Source organism: Anolis sagrei, chromosome 3 (genome assembly GCF_037176765.1).
Source record: "Anolis sagrei isolate rAnoSag1 chromosome 3, rAnoSag1.mat, whole genome shotgun sequence".
Taxonomy (NCBI): domain Eukaryota; kingdom Metazoa; phylum Chordata; class Lepidosauria; order Squamata; family Dactyloidae; genus Anolis; species Anolis sagrei.
In genome coordinates, this window is record NC_090023.1 from 273,502,662 (window position 1) to 273,525,895 (window position 23,234).

Consider the following 23,234-nt stretch of genomic DNA (forward strand, 5'->3'; position numbering starts at 1 on the left):
GAGGGAATTGATTCAGCAGAGACGAATGTTGTGAAGACCTCCATATGTTTAAATCTGGATCTGAAGTATCCAGATCGGAGGCAGATTCTTGGCTGAGTGGAGGATTCATTTGGGAATATCAGGAAATTTGGTAGCAGCAAAGTTTTGTGAAGAGAAAGGAGGGAACGGAGTTTTTTTGGCTTCATGTCTAATCTTTCACTGTTTCTTTCTTGACCAGGAACATAAGGATTCCATGGCGATATCTCTGGCACGATGACAAACAAAACAGCATCTAGTGGACATTGGGGAATGTGGAAACCAAGGAGCTGTAAGGAAAAGAGTCCTGTATGAAAAAGACATCCTCTTGAGGTGCTGATCTTGCTGAACTGTCTTTGGATCGGAAAGGGAAAAAGAAGACAGAAGTGTCCATATTGCAGTTAAAAATACATAGCACTGTCAACATGCAGGAGAAACCCTATACATGCCTGGAGTGTGGAAAGAGCTTCAAACACATTCAAAGTCTTCAGCCACATCAAAGGACTCACACTGGGGAGAAACCCTATACATGCCTGGAATGTGGAAAGAGCTTCACTCAGAGTTCAAATCTACGTTCACATCAAAGAACTCACACTGGGGAGAAACCCTATAAATGCCTGGAGTGTGGACAGAGCTTCACTCAGAGAGTAAAACTACGTTTACATCAGCGAACTCACACTGGGGAGAAACCCTATGAATGCCTGGAGTGTGGAAAGAGTTTCAGTTGGGAGCTATCTCTGCAGCGACATGAAAGGATTCACACTGGGGAGAAACCCTATAAATGCCTGGAATGTGGAAAGAGCTTCGCTCATAGTGGAAATTTACATACACACCAGCAAACTCACACTGGGGAGAAACCCTATAAATGCCTGGAGTGTGGAAAGAGATTCACTCGGCATGGGAGTCTGCGGTTTCACCACAGAACTCACACTGGAGAGAAACCCTATAAATGTCTGGAATGTGGAAAGAACTTCACCCAAAGCGAACATCTACATTCACATCAAAAGACTCACACTGGGGAGAAACCATATAAATGCCTGGAGTGTGGAAAGACTTTCAGTTGGGAGAGTTCTCTGCAGCAACATGAAAGGATTCAAACTGGGGAGAAACCCTTTCAATGCCTGGAGTGTGGAAAGAACTTCATTGGCAGTGGAGACCTACGTAAACACCAACGAACTCACACTGGGGAGAAACCCTTTCAATGCCTGGAGTGTGGAAAGAACTTCATTGGCAGTGGAGACCTACGTAAACACCAACGAACTCACACTGGGGAGAAACCCTATAAATGCCTGGAGTGTGGAAAGAGCTTCAGTGAAAGTGGAAATCTTCAAAAGCATAATAGAACGCACACTGGGATGCCTTGAGTGTGGAAAGATTTCACTTGGAGGGGTCATCTGCAGCAACATTCTAGTAAATGTATGCCAAAAGAGACTCTCTAAGATGTACAAAGGCAACTGTAACAAATGTATATGACAGCATAATGTTGGGAATTTTATCTTGTGATCTTGCAGAATGGCCCGGAAATATTGGGTTCTAGATATTATTCTAGATAAATATAGAATAATGGGAGGAACTTTGGAAGAATAGCTTACAATTTACAAGAAGTCACTCTGTTAAAGAAAAGTTTTACAAAATGATTCACAGATGTTACATAACTTGAGAAAAATCGTAGAAGACAAATAAAAAAACTGAATTTATGCTGGAAATGTAAAGAAATGACTGGAACCTTTTATCGTATGTGCTGAACTTGCCCAAAAGCTAAAGCCTTCTAGATAAAAGTGCATATTTTATTGAAACAAAAATAAGAAAAACTAAGTAATACTGAAACCAGAACCTTTTTAATTGGGAATTTTAGACAAGCAAACGTCAAATCACTACGAAAGAAACTTCTTTTACATGTAGATTATTTCATGGGGAGTGGATGGATGGATGGAAGTTTTTCAAGAGTGAAATACTCAAGGTGCAATTGCAAACAATGCCAACAAAGAGAGAAAAATAGGACAAGTGCAAAGAAGCCAGAATGGATGTCCAAAGAACTTCTCACTGGGCTCAGACTCAAAAGAGACATGCGCAAGAAGTGGAAAAAGGGAGAAATCACCAAAGAAGAATTCAAACAAATCGCCAACTCCGGTAGGGAAAAGGTTCGCAGGGGCAAAGCACAAAACGAGATCAGGTTTGCCAGGGACATTAAAAACAATAAAAAGGGCTTTTGCTCTTATGTCAGTAGAAAGAGGAAGAACAAGGAGGCAATAGGGCCTCTTCAAGTAAAAGATGGGGCAATGCTGACACGGGATAGGGAAAAGGCAGAACTACTTAATGCCTTCTTTCCCTCAGTCTTCTCGCAAAAAGAAAGTCAATGGGATTTTGGCCTGCATCAATAGGAGCCTGGTGTCCAGATCCCGGGAAGTCCTGCTCCCCATGCTCTATTCCTCCTTAGTTAGACCACACTTGGAATACTGTGTCCAGTTCTGGGCACCACAATTGAAGGGAGATGTTGACAAGCTGGAATGTGTCCAGAGGAGGGTGACTAAAATGAGCAAGGGTCTGGAGAACAAGCCGTATGAGGATGTTTAGCCTGAAGAAGAGAAGGCTGAGAGGAGACATGATAGCCGTGTATAAATATGTGAGATGAAGCCACAGGGAGGAGGGAGCAAGCTTGTGTTCTGCTGCCCTGGAGACTAGGACGCAAGGGAACAATGGCTTCAAACTACAAGGAAAGAGATTCCACCTGAACATGAGGAAGAACTTCCTGACTGTGAGAGCCGTTCAGCAGTGGAACTCTCTGCCCCGGAGTGTGGTGGAGGCTCCTTCTTTGGAAGCTTTTAAACAGAGGCTGGGTGGCCATCTGTCAGGGGTGATTTGAATGCAATATTCCTGCTTCTTGGCAGAATGGGGTTGGACTTTATGGCCCAGGAGGTCTCTTCCAACTCTTGGATTCTAGGATTCTATATTGCCGTTGAATGAAGAGGACTCACAGAAGATATTGTTTTTGTTATGTTTTGGTGAGAGCAATTCTTATGTCTTGTTTTGTATACAGTGAACAGAACTTCATTTTATTTCTACTCATGAGTTTTCTTTACGAGTTATTTTTTATCACACTTAAAAGAGTTAAAAGGGCTAGTCATTCTGCGGGCTACTAACGCTAACAAAGTCTGGTCCAGATCCATCATATTTTCTCCCTTAAATCACTGTCAATTCTCCCAAACCCCTCCTGTATTATTGTAGGTCATGGGGGTCTGTATGCCAAGTTTGGTCTAGGTCTGTCATTTGTCGGGGTCTCAGTGCTCTGTGGAAGTCAGAGCTGACGTGGTTGAAGGTACTGCAGATCCCATCATCCGTTGTCCTTGCTTCCCCAAACATATTGTTTTTGTGATCGATCACTATGTATTAATGATGTTCACTTTGTAACAATGAAAATACATCCAGCACACAGGCTGCTGTGGCTGAGAGAGAAGAGTCTGGAACATCTCCAGCAAGCTCTTCGGATTGGGTTCTGCTAATTGTATTTTTTCTATTTTGATTTGTAACAGAATTAGGTTATAAGGCTGAATGGCCATCTGTTGGGGGTGCTTTGACTGTGCTTCCCCTGCAGGGCGGAATAAAGGGGGCTGGGCTGGGCGGCCCCTGGGCTTGTTCCTATTAGTATGACTATTATTGCAAAGGTTGAATGACCATCTGTCGGGGGTGCTCTGATTGTGCTTCCCCTGTATGGCAGAATAAAGGGGGCTGGGCTGGGTGGCCCCTGGGCTTGTTCCTATTAGTATGACTATTAGTGCAAAGGCTGAATGGGCATCTGTCAGGGGTGCTCTGATTGTGCCTTCCCTGCAGGGCAGAATAAAGGGGGCTGGGCTGGATGGTCCCTGGGCTTGCTCCTATTAGTAAGACTATTACTGCAAAGGCTGGGTGGCCATCTGTCAGGGGTGATTTGAATGCAATATTCCTGCTTCTTGGCAGAATGGGGTTGAATGGGATGGCCCAGGAGGTCTCTTCCAACTTTGATTCTATGATTCTATGATAGCTGTCTTGAGTCTATTCAGGGAAATGGAGGCGGGACATAAAAGTAAGAAGCCTGATCTTGAAACTGCTAAGTCATTAAATGCTAATCAAGGTGGCCAACTGAAACATTCACACCTAGCTCCAACAGACAAGAGTTCTTTCTCCCACCCTGGGCATTCTACAGATATATAAACCCAATTTTCCTAGTTTCCAAGAGACCTCGCAACCTCTGAGGATGCCTGCCCCCGTCCATCCTTCATGGACTCCACTCTCCTTTGTTTGTTTATTTATTTATGACCTTGATATGTCTTCTCACCTCGAAGGGGACTCAGAGCGGCTTGTTGTTGTTCATTCATTCAGTCGCTTCCGACTCTTCGTGACCTCATGAACAAGCCCACGCCAGAGCTCCCTGCCGGCCGTCACCACCCCCAGCTCCTTCAAGGTCAATCCAGTCACTTCAAGGATGCCATCCATCCCTTTTGCCCTTGGTCGGCCCCTCTTCCCTTTTCCTTCCATTTTCCCCAGCATCATTGCCTTCTCAATATCTAGACATACAATATATTTATTATTATTAGCATAGTACAATATCAGTATTATATATTACTATATTTTATTGTACCATTATATTGTAGTATTATCAGTAATATTACATATAATATAAAATATGTAATTATATCTTATTATTAGTAATATATTCTATTACATTATAATGTTATAAATATTATATGTATATACAATATATTACATTACATTACATTATATTATATTATTGGCATAGCACAGGAGACAAGATGTCCCCTGCTCCCCCCCCCCTTCACTCTGGCCCAGAGTGGCACTCTCTGCTGGGGGGAGGGGTCCCCAACTTTACTATTCCTGACCATGGGACCATACTCTGATTTTGCCTAAATTTACTGAAGTCAGCTTCTTGAAGTCTAGGATGCAATCAAAGGTATTTTACCATCGCTCAAATATTTAAATATGTTCACATTTGAACACTGGTGGAGTTTGGGGAAAACGGACTTTGACATTAGGGAATTGTAGTTCCTGGGATTTATAGTTCACCTGTAATCAAAGAGCCCCTCGAACCCCAGCAACAATAGAACTGGGCCAAACTTCCCACACAGAACCCCCATGGCCAACAGAAAATACTGGAGGGATTTGGGAGGAATCCACAGTGATTTTCATGTGCCCTCATTTCAATGAGTGTGTTTTGATACTATGATAATGGCCTTCGTCTCTGGCTGAAGGAGGATCATGAACTCCCGGGTTATTAATGTGTTGTTCCCCATTTATCAAGGGGTACTGTGCTTTTGATACTTCAATAAAATTGTTTGGCCCTTTATTAAAGGGTCGGTTTGTTCTTCCCGCCTCCGGGACCTCAGCTTGCTAGTCTCCACATGTGTGCATTCACAGAGACCATGAAGAAAAATGGTACATATCTGTGACCATCTTTCTTCGAGTGGGGCTCTGTGAATCCACACAATCCCGCCCAGCCTCACCTCTAAAAATCCTCCGCCTTTCTCGCTACCTTGCGGCGTAGGAACTGCTGAATGTGCGCGCGGGGCACCTTTTATGCCCTGCCGGGGAAAAGTTTAAACTAGGAACGTTTCCGTTGGTGCCTGCGCAGGCGCAGACACTCCACATGTGTGAATTCACAGAGCACCACTCGAAGAAAGATGGTCACAGGTATATAACCTACCATTAATTTCTGCAGCTGGGCCAGATGCCGAGCTGTTCTCAAGCTCCAAATCATGGAAATTCTCTGGTAGCGATTCAGGGAGCACACCATCATCCCTGTAACGTTTCATTCTCATGAAAAAACACACTTCAAACAAGGTTTGTTGCTTGTTGTTCATTCGTTCAGTCATTTCCGACTCTTCGTGACTTTATGAACCACTCCACGCCATAGCTCCCTGTCGGTCGTCACCACCCCCAGCTCCTTCAAGGTCATTCCAGTCACTTCAAGGATGCCATCCATCCCTCTTGCCCTTGGTCGGCCCCTCTTCCTTTTTCCATCCTTTTCCCCCAGCATCCTTATCTTTTCTATGCTTTCCTTTCCTTTTCTTTCATTCCTTTGAATTCCTGCAAAGGTTTCTCCCTCCCTATATGGAAATGCCCTGTTTGTCTAGATCCTTGAGCTGTTGGGAAATGTCCCCTGGACAGAAGCAAAGGAGAAGAGGGATGACTGGGCTGAGGAGAACAAGCTGGGAAGGAAGGAAGGAAGGAAGGAAGGAAGGAAGGAGGGAGGGAGGGAGGGAGGGAGGGAGGGAGGGAGGGAGGGAGGGAGGGAGGGAGGGAGGGAGGGAGGGAGGCTTTCCTGTCTTGGCATCCCATCCTGGGCACAATGGAGGGAGGGAAAGGGCAGAGAGGGAATTGGTTCAGCAGAGACGAATGTTGTGAATACCTCAATATGTTTAAATCTGAATCTGAAGTATCCAGATCAGATTCATGGCTGAGTGGAGGATTCGTTTGGGAAGACCAGGAAATTTGGTAGCAGCAAAATTTTGTGAAGAGAAAGGAGGGAACTGAGTTTTTTGGCTTCATGACTAATTTTTCGCTTTCTTTCTTGACCAGGAACATGGCGATATCTCTGGTGTGATAACAATCAAAGCAGTATCCAGTGGACATTGGGAAATGTGGAAACCAAAGAAGCTGTAAGGAAAAGGGTCCTGTATGAAAAAGACATCCTCTCAAGGTCGCCTAAGGGCTGAGAAGAGCGGTATACAAATAAAGTAAATAAATAAATAAGGTGCTGATCTTGCTGAACGGACTTTGGGGAAAAAGAAAGGGAAAAAGAAGACAGAAATGTCCATATTGCAGTTAAAAATACATAACACTGTCAACATGCAGGAGAAACCCTATAAATGCCTGGAGTGTGGAAAGAGCTTCAAACACAATCAAAGACTGCAGTCACATCAAAGGACTCACACTGGGGAGAAACCCTATACATGCCTAGAATGTGGACAGAGCTTCACTCGGAGGGACCAGCTGCAGCGACATGAAAGGACTCACACTGGGGCGAAACCCTATCAATGCCTGGAGTGTGGAAAGAGTTTTACTTTGAGACATCATCTGCAGCAACATATAAGGATTCACACTGAGGAGAAACCCTATACATGCCTGGAGTGTGGAAAGAACTTCACTCAGAGTGGATATCTGCGTTCACATCAACGAACTCACACTGGGGAGAGACCCTATGAATGCCTGGATTGTGGACAGAACTTCACTCAGAGTTCACACCTACGTAGACATCAACAAACACACAATGTGGAGAAATCTTGTACATGTATAGAATGTGGAAAGAGCTTCGCTGACAGTGGAAGTTTACATTTACATCAAAGGACTCACACTGGGGAGAAACCCTATACATGCCTGGAGTGTGGCCAGAGCTTCACTCAGAATTCACACCTACATACCCACAAACGAACTCACACCGGTGAGAAACCCTATAAATGCCTGGAGTGTGGAAAAAGCTTCACTGATAGTGGAAATTTACATAAACACCAACAAACTCACACTGGGGAGAAACCCTATGAATGCCTGTTGTGTGGAAAGAGATTCATTTTGAGATGTCATCTGCAGCGACATGAAAGGATTCACACTGGTGAGAAACCCTATGAATGCCTGGAGTGTGGAAAGAGCTTCACTGATAGTGGAAGTCTACATATCCACCAACGAACTCACACTGGGGAGAAACCCTATAAATGTCTGGAATGTGGAAAGAACTTCACCCAGAGTGGACATCTACATTCACATCAAAAAACTCACACTGGGGAAAAACCCTATGAATGCCTGGAGTGTGGAAAGAGTTTCAGTTGGGAGCATTCTCTGCAGCGACATGAAAGGGTTCACACTGGGATAAAGGTAAAGGTTGTCCCCTGACATTAAGACCAGTCATGTCTGACTCTGGGCTGTGGTGCTCATCTCCATTTCTAAGCCAAAGAGCCAGCGTTGTCCATAGACACCTCCAAGGTCATGTGGCCAGCATGACCGCATGGAGCACCGTTACCTTCCCGCCGGAGCGGTACCTATTGATCTACTCACATTTGAATGTTTTCAAACAGCTAGGTTGGCAGAAGCTAGGGCTGACAGCGGAAGCTCACGCCGCTCCCTGGAATCGAACCTGTGACCTTTTGGTCAACATGCTCAGCAGCTCAGTGCTTTAACCCACTGTGCCACCGGGGGCCCCACACTGGGGAGAAACTCTATCAATGTCTGGTGTGTGGAAAGAGCTTCACTGACAGTGGAAATCTTCAAAGACATAATAGAACGCACACTGGGATGCCTTGAGTGTGGAAAGAGTTTCACTCGGAGGGGTCATCTGCAGCCACGTGAAACTCACATTCAAGTAAATGGATGCCAGGGGCGGGGAGAAGGGCGGGGGTATAAATATAGGAAATAAGTGTAGAGGAATGGGAGAAACTTTGGAAGAATAGATTCCAATTTACAAGAAGTTACTATTTTTTTACAAAATGATGCACAGATGCTACAGAACTCCAGAAAAACCCTCAAAGATAAATTAAATAATACAATTTATGCTGGAGATGTAAATAAATGACTGGAACCTTTTATCATATGTGGTGAACTTGCCCAAAGGCTAAAGCCTTCTAGATAAACGTGCACACCAATATTGAAAACAATATAATAAAGCCCTAAGTAATACTGAAACCAGAACCTTTTTTATTGGGAATTTTAGACAAGCAATTTTAGACAAGATTCTGTAGTCACGTAAAGAATCTTCCAGTACATGACTACAGCAGCGAGAATTGAATATTCAAAATTATGGATAAAACAAAGAACACCAACACCAGAGGAATGAATTACAATTTTTTTAAATGGCTGAAATGACAAATTAACTTTAATTCTACAAGAAAATGATACCCAAAACCTGCAATAGAATGTGTGAACTAAAAGTGTTATGAGATAATACATTTGTATAAACTATATAACTTGTATATCTAAGAGCAAAAAAAGTTTTTGAAAATTGATCACTGTTGGTCACAGCTGACCTCTAGCTAGAGCACTCAAGGGACAGGTCTTCCCAGTTCTCCATGTCTATTCCAGAGTTTTTAAGGTTAGCTTTAAGACCAACTTTAAATCTCTTTTCCTGTCCACCACCATTCCATGTTCTGTCCTTGACTTGGGAGTATTGTAACTGCTTTGGGAGATGGTGATTGGGCATTCAGACAATGTGGCCAGTTCAGTGGAGTTGATGATGTAGGAGCATCGCTTCAATGCTGGTGGTCTTTGCTTCTTCCAGCACGCTAACGTTTGTCCATCTGTCTTCCCAAGAGATTTGCAGGATTTTTCGGAGGCAGTGCTGATGGCATCGTTTCAGGAGTGTGACGTCTATAGACAGACCACGTTTCACAAGTGTATAGCAGGGTTGGGAGGACAATAGCATTATAAACAAGCACCTTGGTCTCTGTGTGGATGTCCTGGTCTTCAAACACTCACTGCTTCATTCGGAAAATTGTTGCACTCGCAGAGCTCAGGCGGTGTTGTACTTTGGTATCAATGTTGACTTCTGTGGAGGAGGCTGCCAAGCTCGCGGAAATTGTCAACATTTTCTAATGTTACATTGTTAAGCTGTATTTCCAGCATTGGAGAGGGATTAACTGGTGACTGTTGGAAGACCACTTTGGTTTTCTCGATGTTCAATGACAGGCCGAGTTTCTCTTATATACTTCTGCAAAGGTGTTTAGAGTGGCTTGTAGGTCATTGTCATATTGGAGTTCTATAGCAGACGTTGTGACCTTGGTTTTGGCTTTCAGTCTGCTGATGTTAAAACAGCTTGCCATCGGTCTGATAGATGTTTTCCACTCCGGTGGGAAGCTTCCCGTCAACAAGATGAAGTATCATAGCGATGAAGATGGAGAATAGAGTTGGGGCAATAACACATCATTCCTGTTGGACGCCTGATTCCACCTTAAATGGGTCACTTTGGGAATCACTGCTGTCCAAGACTGTTGCCATCATGTCATCACAGAGGAGCCGCAGGATGTTCACACATCTGTCAGGGTGTCTGATTCTTTGGAGGATGGTCCAGAGAGCGCTGCCATTCACTGTGTCGAATGCCTTTGCGAGGTCAATGAATACCATGCACAGAGGTTGGTTTTGCTCCCTGCATGTTTCTTGGAGCTGTTGTGCAGTGAAGACCATGTCCACGGTTCCTCTGGAGGGGCGGAAGCCATTCTGGGATTCTGGGAGGGGGTCTTCTGAGAGGGGGAGAAGGCCTTTGCAAGGATTCCTGCGAGGATTTTCCCAGCGGAGGTTCGGGTTATTTATTTATTTATTTATTTCATTTACTTATACCCCGCCCTTCTCACCCCGGGGGGGGGGGGGAGGGGACTTAGGGCGGTTTACAATGGGGGCACAATTAGATGCCCAAGACAATACACAAGCAATACAAATACAAACAATTCAACAATTAATTAAAAACATCAGTACATAATAAAATAATAAAACAGTCTCATGCTCAGGGTTCAGAGTCCATATTAGGTCTAATTCTGGTCCGACTCTCGTGTTAAACCCCCCCCCCCCCCCCAGGAGGATGGTTTTGCCTCCCTTAGCTCTCTCTGATAGGATGGTGTCCAGTTGACAGTCAAACGTTTCAGAGAGTTGAGAGTCAATGCCAGTGGATGCTTCGGACAGGTGCTTCACCAGGTCATTTCTGATAGCAAAGCCCACTCTGTGTATTCTTCGTTCTTCAGGCTGTCCCTTCCAGAAGAAGGTGTAGCCACCAGCTCAGTGGAAAAGTGGGGGTGACCGAGGATATCCCAACAGACTTTGAGGATGCCTCCATCATTGCCCTCTTCGAAAAGGGGGAAAGAACAGACTGCGGAGACTATTGAGGTCTCTCCCTTCTAACCTCCGCTGGGAAAATCCTCACAAGAATCCTTGCAAACCGCCTTCTGCCCCTCTCAGGAGACACCCTCCCAGAATCCCAGAACGGCTGCCGCCCCTCCAGAGGAACCGTGGACATGGTCTTCACTGCATGACAGCTCCAAGAAACATGCAGGGAGCAAAACCAACCTCTCTGCATGGCATTCATTAACCTTGCAAAGGCATTCGACACAGTGAATCGCAGCGCTCTCTGGACCATCCTCCAAAACATCAGACACCCTGACAAATGTGTGAACATCCTGAGGCTCCTCCGTGATGACAAGATGGCAACAGTGTAACATTAGAATCATAGAATCAAAGAGTTGGAAGAGACCTCATGGGCCATCCAGTCCAACCCCCTGCCAAGAAGTAGGAATATTGCATTCAAATCACCCCTGACAGATGGCCATCCAGCCTCTGCTTAAAAGCTTCCAAAGAAGGAGCCTCCACCACACTCCGGGGCAGAGAGTTCCACTGCTGAACGGCTCTCACAGTCAGGAAGTTCTTCCTCATGTTCAGATGGAATCTCCTCTCTTGTAGTTTGAAGCCATGGTTCCATTGCGTCCTAGTCTCCAAAGAAGCAGAAAACAAGCTTGCTCCCTCCTCCTCCCTGTGACTTCCTCTCACATATTTATACATGGACATCATATCTCCTCTCAGCCTTCTCTTCTTCAGGCTAAACATGCCCAGTTCCCTAAGCCGCTCCTCATAGGGCTTGTTCTCCAGACCCTTGATCATTTTAGTTGCCCTCCTCTGGACACATTCCAGCTTGTCAATATCTCTCTTGAATTGTGGTGCCCAGAATTGGACACAGTATTCCAGATGTGGTCTAACCAAAGCAGAATAGAGGGGTAGCATTACTTCCCTAGATCTAGACACTAGGCTCCTCTTGATGCAGACCAAAATCCCATTGGCTTTTTTTGCCGCCACATCACATTCCTGGCTCATGTTTAACTTGTTGTCCACGAGGACTCCAAGATCTTTTTCACACGTACTGCTCTCGAGCCAGGCGTCCCCCATTCTGTATCTTTGCATTTCATTTTTTCTGCCAAAGTGGAGTATTTGGGAGATACTTCTCCACCAAAGTCAACACTGACACTGAAATTCAACACCGCCTGAGCTCTGTGAGTGCAGCATTTTTCCGAATGAAGCAGAGAGTGTTTTGGACCGGGACATCCGTAGGGAGACCAAGGGGCTTGTTGATAAAGCTATTGTCCTCTCAACCCTGTTATACACCTGTGAACGTGGACTGTCTACAGATGTCACACTCAACTCCTGGAATGATTCCATCAGCGCTGCCTCTGGAAAATCCTGCAAATCTTTTGGGAAGAAGACAGGCGTTGAAATGTCAACGTGCTGGAAGAAGCCAAGACCACCAGCACTGAAGCGATGGTCCTCTGCCATCAATTCCTCTGGACAGGCCACGTTGTCTGAAAGCTTTTCCTGAAGAAGAGTTTTTTCCTGAGGTAAAACTTGCCTCCACTGGCCTTTTGTCATTTTAAAAAACATCATTTTTATTAATTATACAGTAAACAAATATACAAAGAAACAAGCCATACACTGTCAACATAAAAACACCAAATACAGGAAAGCAATAATTTAACGCCTTCAGCCTTGTCTTCTCACTTATGAATTGTGTCACATGCTCATCCTCATTGAAACGTTTCCTCTGTGTGCGTGTGCGTGTGTGTGTACCCTAACCCCCCCCCCCCCCAATGTCCTGGGAGATACATGGGACGTCATTCCTTCTCTGGTGGAAAAAGGGCCCCTCCTCCAAGGGCCCCCGTTTCCAGAGGGGCAGCCCCATGGACCTTTTCAAAGGTCCCAGCATCCGTCTCGGCCCTCCTCCCACTTCCGCCTTTGCCCTTGGCTTCATTCGGAGGCTGCAAAGGGAGCTCGAAGGGCCAAGATCCTCATTGCCTCAGAGACTAGAGATCGGAGGAGGGGGAGGGGAGAGAGTGCTCTGCCTGACCCCAAATATGGGGAAGGCCCTTCCTCCCTCTCAAATCCTCCGGGCTCCCGGTTGCTCTTCTGTGCTGTGAGGAGGGCAGGGCCACCACAACTGGTCTTGGGACGCTCCCCTGGGACCATGGGAAGGGGTGCCATCGCAGGAGGCCCCTGTTCCACGGCACCCCCAGGGCCCACCAACCCAGCCCGTTTCTGCCTTCAGGGAGGACCCCCCCCCCACCTCCTCCAAGGCCCACCCTTCACCCTCTGCTGCTGGATCACGTTTCCAGCTGCCCGTCAAGCATCCCTGTTTCTCTCCCAATCCCCCTTCGTTGATGGCCTTCCAGCCTTGATGGGGATTGTGGTCCAAAAGACTACCTCTCCCATTGGATCAGAGACTCGAGGGCTGCCATTGTGGATGGCCTTCAGGGTCCCTTCCAAGTCATGGCATCGTAACCCTCAGGTGCACCTCTCTCAGGGGGGTTTTCTCTGCAAGGATGTTTCATAGGGGGCAGCCCTGGCCTTCCTCTGAGGTTGAGAGAAAGTGACTCACTTTTGGTTAGCCACAAATAATTTGGGGGGGGGGGGGTTTCAAAACTCTTAATTCTGGGCCTGGCCTGCCTGGCGGGGTTGTTGTACGGGTGAAGTGTCAAGGCTCTTGCCCACTGAAACCCCAGAGAAGGCCAGGAAGAGGGCAGAGCGCCTTCCCCAGAGATTCCCAGCTGATCCAGAGAGACACCTCTCTTGTCCTCCTATCATTGTTCATTGATTGATTGGATCTCCATCCCGCCTTTCTCAGCCCACAGGCCACTCAGAGTGGCTTACAAGTAGAAAGTAAATACAAGATATAATATTATCATAGCACAATATTAATATTATATATTACATTGTACTATAACATTATTCTGTAATATTATTAGTAATAGTACATTTAATATAATATATATAATTATAACATAGTAGTAGTAGTAGTAGTAGTATATTGCATTACATTAATTGTATACCATAAATACAATTACAAACATGTACATATAATATTATAATATCAGCCCAGATGTTTCCCGACTTCCTTCCTCCCCTTTCAACCCCTCTTATTTATTGGCGGCTCCCAAGAGAGTGAGACCGGAGGAACCTCTCTCTTGTGGACAGTGACAACTGTTATGAAGAACTGGGTTGGTGTAAGTTTTTTGGGCCATCAGGCTATGTTCTAGAAGCATTCTCTCCTGACATTTCGCCTGCAGCTATGGCAAGCATCCTCATCGGTAGTGAGGATGCTTGCCATAGATGCAGGCAAAACATCAGGAGAGAATGCTTCTAGAACTTGGCCATATAGCCCGAGAAACCTACAACAGCCCAGTGATTCCAGCCATGAAAGCCTTCACCAAGACATGTTCTGAATCACCTTCCTATGCTGGAACAGTTGTCCCAAGTCTCTGAGAGGAGACAGTGGCCGGGTGCAAATAAAGCTTAATAATAATAATAATAATAATAATAATGACTCTTAATTCTGGGGCTGGCCTACCTGGCAGGGTTGTCGCATGGATGGAGAAGGGGAAAGAGTCTCAGTTCTGGTCCTGGCCTACCTGACAGGGTCATTGCCTGGGTGGAGAAACACTAAGGCTTATTTCTGGGCCCGGTCTACTTGGCAAGGTCGTTGTATGATGGACAAGGACAAAGGGTCTTAATTTTGGGCCAGACCTACTTGGAAGAGTTGTGGTATGGATGGAGAAGGACCACGACTCTCACTTTTAGGCCCGGCCTGCTTGGCAGGGTTGTTGTGTGTGTGGAGAAGGGCCAAGGGTCCCAGTTCTGCTCCTGCCTGCCTGCCTGAGAGGGCCGTTCCATGGTTGCAGAAGGACCAACACTTATTTCTGGGCATGGCCTGCCTGGCAGGGTTGTTGTGTGTGTGGGGGAGGGCCAGGGCTCTCCATTCTGGGCCTGGCCTACCTGGCAGGGTTGTTGTGTGGGTGGAGAAGGACCACGACTCTCACTTTTAGGCCCGTCCTGCTTGGCAGGGTTGTTGTGTGTGTGGAGGAGGGCCAGGGCTCTCCATTCTGGGCCTAGCCTACCTGGCAGGGTTGTTGTATGGGTGGAGAAGGACCAAGACTTATTTCTGGGCCTGGTCTACTTGGCAAGGTCGTTGTATGGGTGAAGAAGGGCCAAGGCTCTTAATTTTGGGCCTGGCCTACCTGGCAGGGTTGTTGTGTGAGTGGAGAAGGGCCAAGACTCTCACTTTTAGGCCCGTCCTGCTTGGCAGGGTTGTTGTGTGTGTGGGGGAGGGCCAGGGCTCTCCATTCTGGGCCTGGCCTACCTGGCAGGGTTGTTGTGTGGGTGGAGGAGGAGGCTTCTGGGAAGAGGGGCGTGGCCAGGGCCTTCCTCCTCCCTCTCGGCTTCCTTTCCTCCATTTCTCGCTGAATCCGCCAATCAAGGCTGCACGCACCAATGAGGGCTTAGGGGGGCGGGGCTTGAGGGGCTCGGCCAATGGGACGTCGAAGGAGGAGGAGGGGGCGGGCTTCTTCTCGGGTGAGCTTCTCCTTCCATCCGTCCGCCATTTTTCCCGGGGTGAGGCGGTGAAGACAGAGCTTCCTCTGGCGCCACGGACAGGGAGGGAGAGGCGGACAGGTAGAGGGTTCTTATTATTACTATTATTAGTGTTAGGATTGTGATTATGACATTTTCCTGGAAGGAGGCGGGGGGGAGGGGCGTCCATGGAGGAGGGAAAAAAAGGCCTCAAAAGGCAGCCAAGCCCCGCCCGCCCTCCGTCCTCCCTCCCTCCCTCCCAGCATGCACCGCGCCTCCGCCCCCCTCCCCCCTCCCTCCCTGCCAAGTGTGCTCATGAAGCCCCGAGAAAGGCTTGTGTGTCATAGGGCAACTTGTGCATCAGAGATGGATATTAGGCCTGTTTGATCAAGAAAAAATTTGTTTCTAAAATCGTTTTGTAATTGGGGTGTTTTTTTGTTTCGATATTTAAAATATTTACAAAACTTTCCAAAAAAATGTTTTGTTATTTACGAAATTTCGTAAATATTTACAAAACATTTTAGAAACAAATTTTTTCTTGATCAAACAGGCCTAGTAAGTGTGAATGTTGCAGTAATGGTCACCTTGATTAGCATTGAATGGCTTGGCTTTCATTTCTCCCACCCTGGACATTCCATAGATAAACCGAAACTCCATTTGCCTAGTTTCCAACAGACCTCTGAGGATGCCTGCCATAGATGTGGGCAAAATGTCAGGAGAGAATGCTTCTGGAACATGGTCATACATACAGCCCTGAAAACTCACAGCAAAAGAGCCTGAAAACTCACAGCAAGAGCGCCATCCGATCGGCTCCGGCTGCTGGTGCCTGGGAGCCAATCCAGCGCTCCCAAGCACCCAGCAGTAAGCGGGGCGAAGGGGCGGCGCGAGCAACACGGCTGCTGCGCCCTCCTCCTCCTCCTCCCGGCACTTCCTGCAACACAGCTGGGAGGAGGAGGAGGAGGAGGGCGCAGCAGCCGGAGCTGATCGGATGGCGCGCGCGCTCCTGCGCCCCCCTCCTCCTCCTCCTCCCAGCTGTGTTGCAGGAAGTGACAGGAGGAGGAGGAGGAGGGCGCAGCAGCCGTGTTGCTCGCGCCGCCCCTTCGCCCCGCCCGCCCCATTTACTGCTGGGTGCTTGGGAGCGCCGGATTGGCTCCCAGGCACCAGCAGCACAGCAGCCTCCATCCTATTAACGAGACGAGCTGAAGCTCGTAAAAAAAATGGGGCTGCTGTTTCGATATTTTTAAACCCTTCCGGGTTTGAAAATATGTTTTGAAATCGCGTCGGATATGGTAAATATAACGAATAAATTACGAAATAACGAATTAACGAACTAAAACCGACAGGCCTAATGGATATCTATAGGTCAGGCATGGGCACTCTCCCCCACCCCCCCAGGGGCCACCCATCCCAGCCCCCTTTATTCTGCCAGTCGGGGAAAGCACAATCAAAGCACCCCTGACAGATGGCCATTCAGCCTTTGCAATTATGGTCATACTAATAGGAGCAACCCCAGGGGCCACTCAGTCCAGCCCTCTTTATTCTGCCATGCAGGAGAACCACAATCAAAGCACCCCCAACAGATGGCCATTCCACCTTCGCAATAATATAATCATGTAATAAGAAAACTCAGGGTGGTTTGCAAGTAGCAATATTAATACTACTAGGAGCAACACCAGGGACCACCCAGTCCAGCCCCTTCATTCTGTCATGTAGGGAAAGCACAATCAAAGCACATCCAACAGATGGCCATTCCTCCTTTGCAATAATATAATCATATAAAAAAAAACCTCAGGGTGGTTTCCTAGGAACAACATCAATATTAATACTAATAGGAACAACACAAGGGGCCACCCAGTCCAGCCCCCCCCCCCCCAATATTCTGCCATGCAGGGAAAGCACAATCAAAGTACGCCTGACAGATGGCCATTCAACCTTCGCAATAATAGTAATGCTAATAGGAGCAAGCCCAGGGGCCACTCAGTCCAGCCCCCTTTATTCTTTCATGTAGGGAAAGCACAATCAAAGCACCCCCAACAGATGGCCATTCCACCTTCGCAATAATATAATCATATAATAAGAAAACTTAGGGTATTTTCCAAATAACAATATTAATACTACTAGGAGCAACACCAGGGACCACCCAGTCCAGCCCCTTTATTCTGTCATGCAGAGAAAGCACAATCAAAGCACCCCCAACAGATGGCCATTCAACCTTTGCAATAATAACAATACTAATAGGAGCAACCCCAGGGGCCACCCAGCCCAGCCCCCTTTATTCTGCCATGTTGTTGTTGTTCATTCGTTCAGTTGTTTCCAACTCTTCATGACCTCATGAACCAGCCCACGCCAGAGCTCCCTGTCGGCCATCACTACCCCCAGCTCTTTCAAGGTTAAGCCAGTCACTTCAAGGATGCCCTCCATCCCTCTTGCCCTTGGTCTGCCCCTCTTCCATTTTCCTTCAATTTTCCCCAGCATCATTGTCTTCTCCAAGCTTTCCTGTCTTCTCAATAGATAGAGATACAATATATTATATTATTAGCATAATACAAAGAACATTAGTGTGTTTGTGGGGGCAAAGGTGCCCATCACAGCCTTGGTGTGCAACAGATAGCAAGGAAGACACCCAGCCTTAGGATTGCATGCCTTGTCCTCTATATATGAAGCACAAAGAATATGAAAGCGGTTTGGCTACCACCATGATAAGATGGAACTGTCCCCTGGCCCCCTCTCTCTTCACTCTGGTCCAGCGTGGCAGGTGGTGTTGGGGAGAGGGGTCCCCAGCTGATGACATATGCAGGAGACAAGATGGAATTGTCCCCTGCCCCCCTCTCCCTTCTCTCTGGCCCAGAGTGGCACTTGGTGCGGGGGGAGGGGTCCCCAACTTTAGTATTCCTGACCATGGGACCAAACTCTGATTTTGCCTAAATTTACTGAAGTCACCTTTCTTGAAGTCTAGGATGCAATCAAAGGTATTTTCCCATTGTTCAAATATTCAGATATGCCCACATTTGAACACTGGTGGAGTTTGGGAAAACAGACCTTGACATTAGGGAATTGTAGTTGCTGGGATTTAGAGTTCACCTGTAATCAAAGAGCCCCTCGAACCCCACCAACGATAGAACTGGGCCAAACTTCCCACACAGAACCCCCATGACCAACAGAAAATACTGGAGGGATTTGGGAGGAATCCACAGTGATTTAGGGGAGATGTAGTTCACCTACATCCAGAGAGCGCTGTGGAGCAAAACAACAATGGATCTAGACCAAACCCGACACACAGACCCAACGTGGCCAACTTTGAATATTGGTGGAGTTTGGGGAGGATTGACCTACGATTTTGGGAGTTGTAGTTCACCCACACACCCTTATGCATTTTCCAATGGGAGCATTAATAAAAAGGAAAGACTGCCTTTTTTTCTAATAAAACCATGCTACAAATTGACTAAGCTGCTTCTGCTGCCCACCTCCTCCCGATGCTGCTGGGCCACTCTCGCTGCCACATTGTGTGGGTGCATTTCACCCTTTCTTGAGGGACGCCTAGCTCCCTCCAGCCTCACACACACTCCCACATATGCATACCACGCCATGCACTGAGCACGCCTGCTCTCCCCTCTCCACCTGGGCTCATGGGCTGAGAGTCCAGCCAATCACAGCAGAGGAGGGCTTTTCATAGAATCATAGAATCAAAGAGTTGGAAGAGACCTCATGGGCCATCCAGTCCAACCCCATTCTGCCAAGAAGCAGGAATATTGCATTCAAATCACCCCTGCAGATGGCCATCCAGCCTCTGCTTAAAAGCTTCCAAAGAAGGAGCCTCCACCACACTCCGGGGCAGAGAGTTCCACTGCTGAACGGCTCTCACAGTCAGGAAGTTCTTCCTCATGTTCAGGTGGAATCTCCTCTCTTGTAGTTTGAAGCCATTGTTCCATTGCGTCCTAGTCTCCAGGGAAGCAGAAAGGAAGCTTGCTCCCTCCTCCTCCCTGTGGCTTCCTCTCACATATTTATACATAGCTATCATATCTCCTCTCAGCCTTCTCTTCTTCAGGCTAAACATGCCCAGTTCCCTAAGCCGCTCCTCATAGGGCTTGTTCTCCAGACCCTTGATCATTTTAGTCGCCCTCCTCTGGACACATTCCAGCTTGTCAATATCTCTCTTGAATTGTGGCGCCCAGAATTGGACGCAATATTCCAGATGTGGTCTAACCAGAACAGAATAGAGGGGTAGCATTACTTCCTTAGATCTAGACACTATGCTCCTATTGATGCGGGCCAAAATCCCATTGGCTTTTTTTGCCGCCACATCACATTGTTGGCTCATGTTTAACTTGTTGTCCACGAGGTGGGAGGATTCGCCCTTTGTTTCCAGAAAAGGAAGAGAAGACCAGGCGGAGAGATCTTCATCCTTCTCTGCCGAAGGGGTTCCTACGACCATCAGAAATACATGTTTTGTGATGATCTTTGGCGACCCCTCTGAAACCCCCCTTGCAACCCCCCTGGTTGAGAAACGCCGCTCTAGAAGAAAATGGTCGCTCCCACCTAGGGAAACAACCCTTCCACCCCATTGACCAGGTCATCCCTGTTGGCCTGGATCAGATCCAAAAGAGAGTGATCCTGACCAACACACTAGATTGATCCCAAATCATCCTGACCAAAGAAGTTTTGCTCCAAGCCTTGGGAATATCCGCCTGTCCGGTTTCCTCTGTAAATCTCATCCAGAGTGTGCCCAGAGTTGTATATTGTGTTTTGTTTTCATATGTTGTATGTATCCTACTGTGTTGTTACTGTGTTTTGGTTTTTATTTTATTGTAATATGGTATTGGGCTTGGCCTCGTGTAAACTGCCCTGAGTCCCCGTTGGGGAGATGATGGCGGGGTATTAAATAAAGTTATTGGCTGAGTGGAGGAATCATTTGGGAATACCAGGAAATTTGGTAGCAGCAAACTTTTATGAAGAGAAAGGAGGGAACGGGAGTTTTTTGGCTTCATGTCTAATCTTTTGCTGTTTCTTTCTTGACCAGGAACATAAGGATTCCATGGCGATATCTCTGGTGTGATAACAATCAAAGCAGCATCCGGTGGACATTGGGAAATGTGGAAACCAAAGAAGCTGTGAGGAAAAGGGTCCTATATGAAAAAGACATCCTCTCGAGGTGCTGATCTTGTCGAACTGACTTTGGATCGGAAAGGGAAAAAGAAGACAGAAGTGTCCATATTGCAGTTAAAAATACATACCACTGTCAACATGCAGGAGAAACCCTATAAATGCCTGGAGTGTGGAAAGAGCTTCAAACACAATCAAAGTCTGCAGTCACATCAAAGGACTCACACTGAGGAGAAACCCTATACATGCCTAGAATGTGGCCGGAGCTTCACTCAGAGTTCACACCTACATACCCACAAACGAACTCACAACGCAGAGAAACCCTATAAATGTCTGGAGTGTGGAAAGAACTTCAGTGATAGTGGAAGTCTACATAAACACCAATTAACTCACACTGGGGAGAAACCCTATACATGCCTGGAATGTGGGCAGAGCTTCACTCAGAGTTCACACCTACGTAGACATCAACGAACTCACACTGGGGAGAAACCTTATACATGCCTGGAATGTGGCCAGAGCTTTACTCAGAGTTCACACCTACATAGACACCAATTAACTCACACTGGGGAGAAACCTTATAAATGCCTGGACTGTGGAAAGAGGTTCACTCGGAGTGGAGATCTACGTTCACATCAACAAACTCACACTGGGGAGAAACCCTATGAATGCCTGGAGTGTGGAAAGAGTTTCACTTTGAGACATTATCTGCAGCAACATGAAAGGATTCACACTGGGGAGAAACCCTATGCATGCCCTGAATGTGGAAAGAGCTTCACTGATAGTGGACATCTACATAAACACCAACAAACTCACACTGGGGAGAAACCCTATCAATGCCTGGAGTGTGGAAAGAGCTTTGCCCGGGATGCGAGTCTACAGTCTCACCACAGAACTCACTCTGGGGAGAAACCCTATAAATGCTTGGAGTGTGGAAAGAACTTCACTGGCAGTGGCGACCTACATAGACACCAACGAACTCACACTGGGGAGAAGCCCTATACATGCCTGGAGTGTGGAAAGAACTTCACTGGCAGTGGAAACCTACGTAAACACCAACAAACCCATACTGGGGAGAAACCCTATAAATGCCCGGAGTGTGGAAAGAGCTTCACTCAGCGTATACACCTACATAACCACCAAGGAACTCACACTAGGGAGAAACCGTATAAATGCCTGGAGTGTGGAAAGAGTTTCAGTTGGGAGCATTATCTGCAGCAACATGAAAGGCTGCACACTGGGGAGAAACCCTATAAATGCCTGGAGTGTGGAAAGAACTTCAATGGCAGTGGAGACCTACGTAGACACCAACGAACTCATACTGGGGAGAAACCCTATCAATGCCTGGAGTGTGGAAAGAACTTTACTCGTAGTGGAGTTCTGCGTAGACACCAACGAACTCACACTGGGGAGAAACCCTATCAATGCCTGGAGTGTGGAAAGAGCTTCACTGACAGTGGAAATCTTCAAAAACATAATAGAACGCACACTGGGATCCCTTGAGTGTGGAAAGAGTTTCACTCGGAGGGGTCATCTGCAGCCACGTGAATCTCACATTCTAGTAAATGGATGCCAAGGGAGACTCTCTAAGATGTACAAAGGCAACTATAACAAATGTAAATGACAGCATCATGTTGGGAATTTTATCTCTTGTGGTGATCTTGCAGAAAAGCCCAGAAATATTGGGCTCAAATAGATAAGTATGAAGGGCGGGGGTATGAATATAGGAAATAAAAAAGTGTAGAACAGCGTTTCTCAACCTGGGGGTCCCGACCCCTATGGGGGTCGTTAGGCCATTTCTGAGGGGTCGCCTCCTCCTCCTTTCCCGCAATGGCTGACTGGCTTATCTGGAGCCTCCGTCAAAAAGAGCAATTCATCCTCTTCTTCCTCCTCTCGGCCCTTCAGCAGGATCTCCCTGCCTCTTCCTTCCTTCTTTTCCCTCCCTTCCATTCTTTCCTCCGTCCTCACCCTCCTCTTCACCCACAGGGAGAGAGCAGCCGCAGCAGGTTCTCTTCCCTCTGCGTCCAAGCGCCTCCTGACCCCACCAGTTCTCCAATTTCGGGACATCAGGTATTTATTTATATCAAATTTGGTCCAGATCCCTCGTTGTTTGAGTCCACAGTTCTCTCTGGATATAAGTGAACTACAACTCTAAAACTCATGGTCAGTGCCCACCAAACCCATCCAGTGAATCCAGGAGACTACTACTACTAGTAGTAGTAGTATTATTATTTGGAGCAGAAAGGATGGGAGAGCCTATCATAAGCTTTATTTACTGTTATTATCATTGTTATTACCATTATTGTTGTAGCTCCTTGTCTGGCAGAAAGGGGGCTGGGCTGGATGTCCTTTGGGGTTCCCTTCCAACTGTCTGAGTCTTACAATAATAATAATAATAATAACAACAATAACAATGTATAATAATATAATAGCAATTCTGTCTTCCTGCCTGGCAGAAAGAAGGGGGCTGGACTAGATGGCCTTTGGGGTTCCCTATTATTATTACACCAACTGCCTTAGGTGTAATAATAATAATAATAATAATAATAATAATAATAATAATATAATGAAGGAGCCTCAGGACCCTTCTAAACAAGTCCTATATACCAAGATCTGATCCCAGGTTTTCTGTTTATCCCAGATTATCTGGCAGTGCGGACTCATATAAACCAGTTCAAAGCAGATAACCTGGGATCAGATCTTGGGATAGAAGGACAGTGTAGAAGGGGTCTAGGGGCCCTTCCAGACAGGCCCTATATCCCAAGATCTGATCC

The 23,234-nt window shown here is 46.8% G+C and overlaps 2 protein-coding genes across 9 annotated transcripts in view; both read left to right on the plus strand.

The window, feature by feature from the left end:
- Positions 1-8,679, plus strand: part of LOC132770347 (zinc finger protein ZFP2-like) — an 88,464-nt gene extending 79,785 nt beyond the window's left edge. For 3 of the 8 annotated variants that reach the window (XM_067466171.1, XM_067466172.1, XM_067466170.1), the window contains 2 exons: positions 218-3,017; positions 6,586-6,798. In XM_067466171.1, coding sequence (XP_067322272.1) covers positions 441-1,379 — 939 coding nt within the window. In that variant the 5' untranslated portion in view covers positions 218-440 and the 3' untranslated portion in view covers positions 1,380-3,017; positions 6,586-6,798. Of the gene's footprint in view, positions 1-217; positions 3,018-6,585 lie in introns of those variants that run through there. The other 5 variants (XM_067466166.1, XM_067466168.1, XM_067466165.1 and 2 more) reach the window with 4 other exon arrangements.
- Positions 8,680-15,388: 6,709 nt separating this feature from the next.
- Positions 15,389-22,949, plus strand: LOC132770345 (zinc finger protein 135-like). The gene is made up of 2 exons (XM_067466158.1): positions 15,389-15,465; positions 20,381-22,949. The coding sequence occupies exon 2, from the start codon at positions 20,491-20,493 to the stop codon at positions 21,961-21,963; it is 1,473 nt and encodes a 490-aa protein (XP_067322259.1). The 5' UTR covers positions 15,389-15,465; positions 20,381-20,490; the 3' UTR covers positions 21,964-22,949.
- The last annotated feature ends 285 nt before the right edge of the window (positions 22,950-23,234 follow it).

Coding starts and splice junctions, on each gene's coding strand:
- LOC132770345 (XM_067466158.1), top strand. CDS start 20,491: ATGAAAAAGACATCCTCTCGAGGTGCTGATCTTGTCGAACTGACTTTG.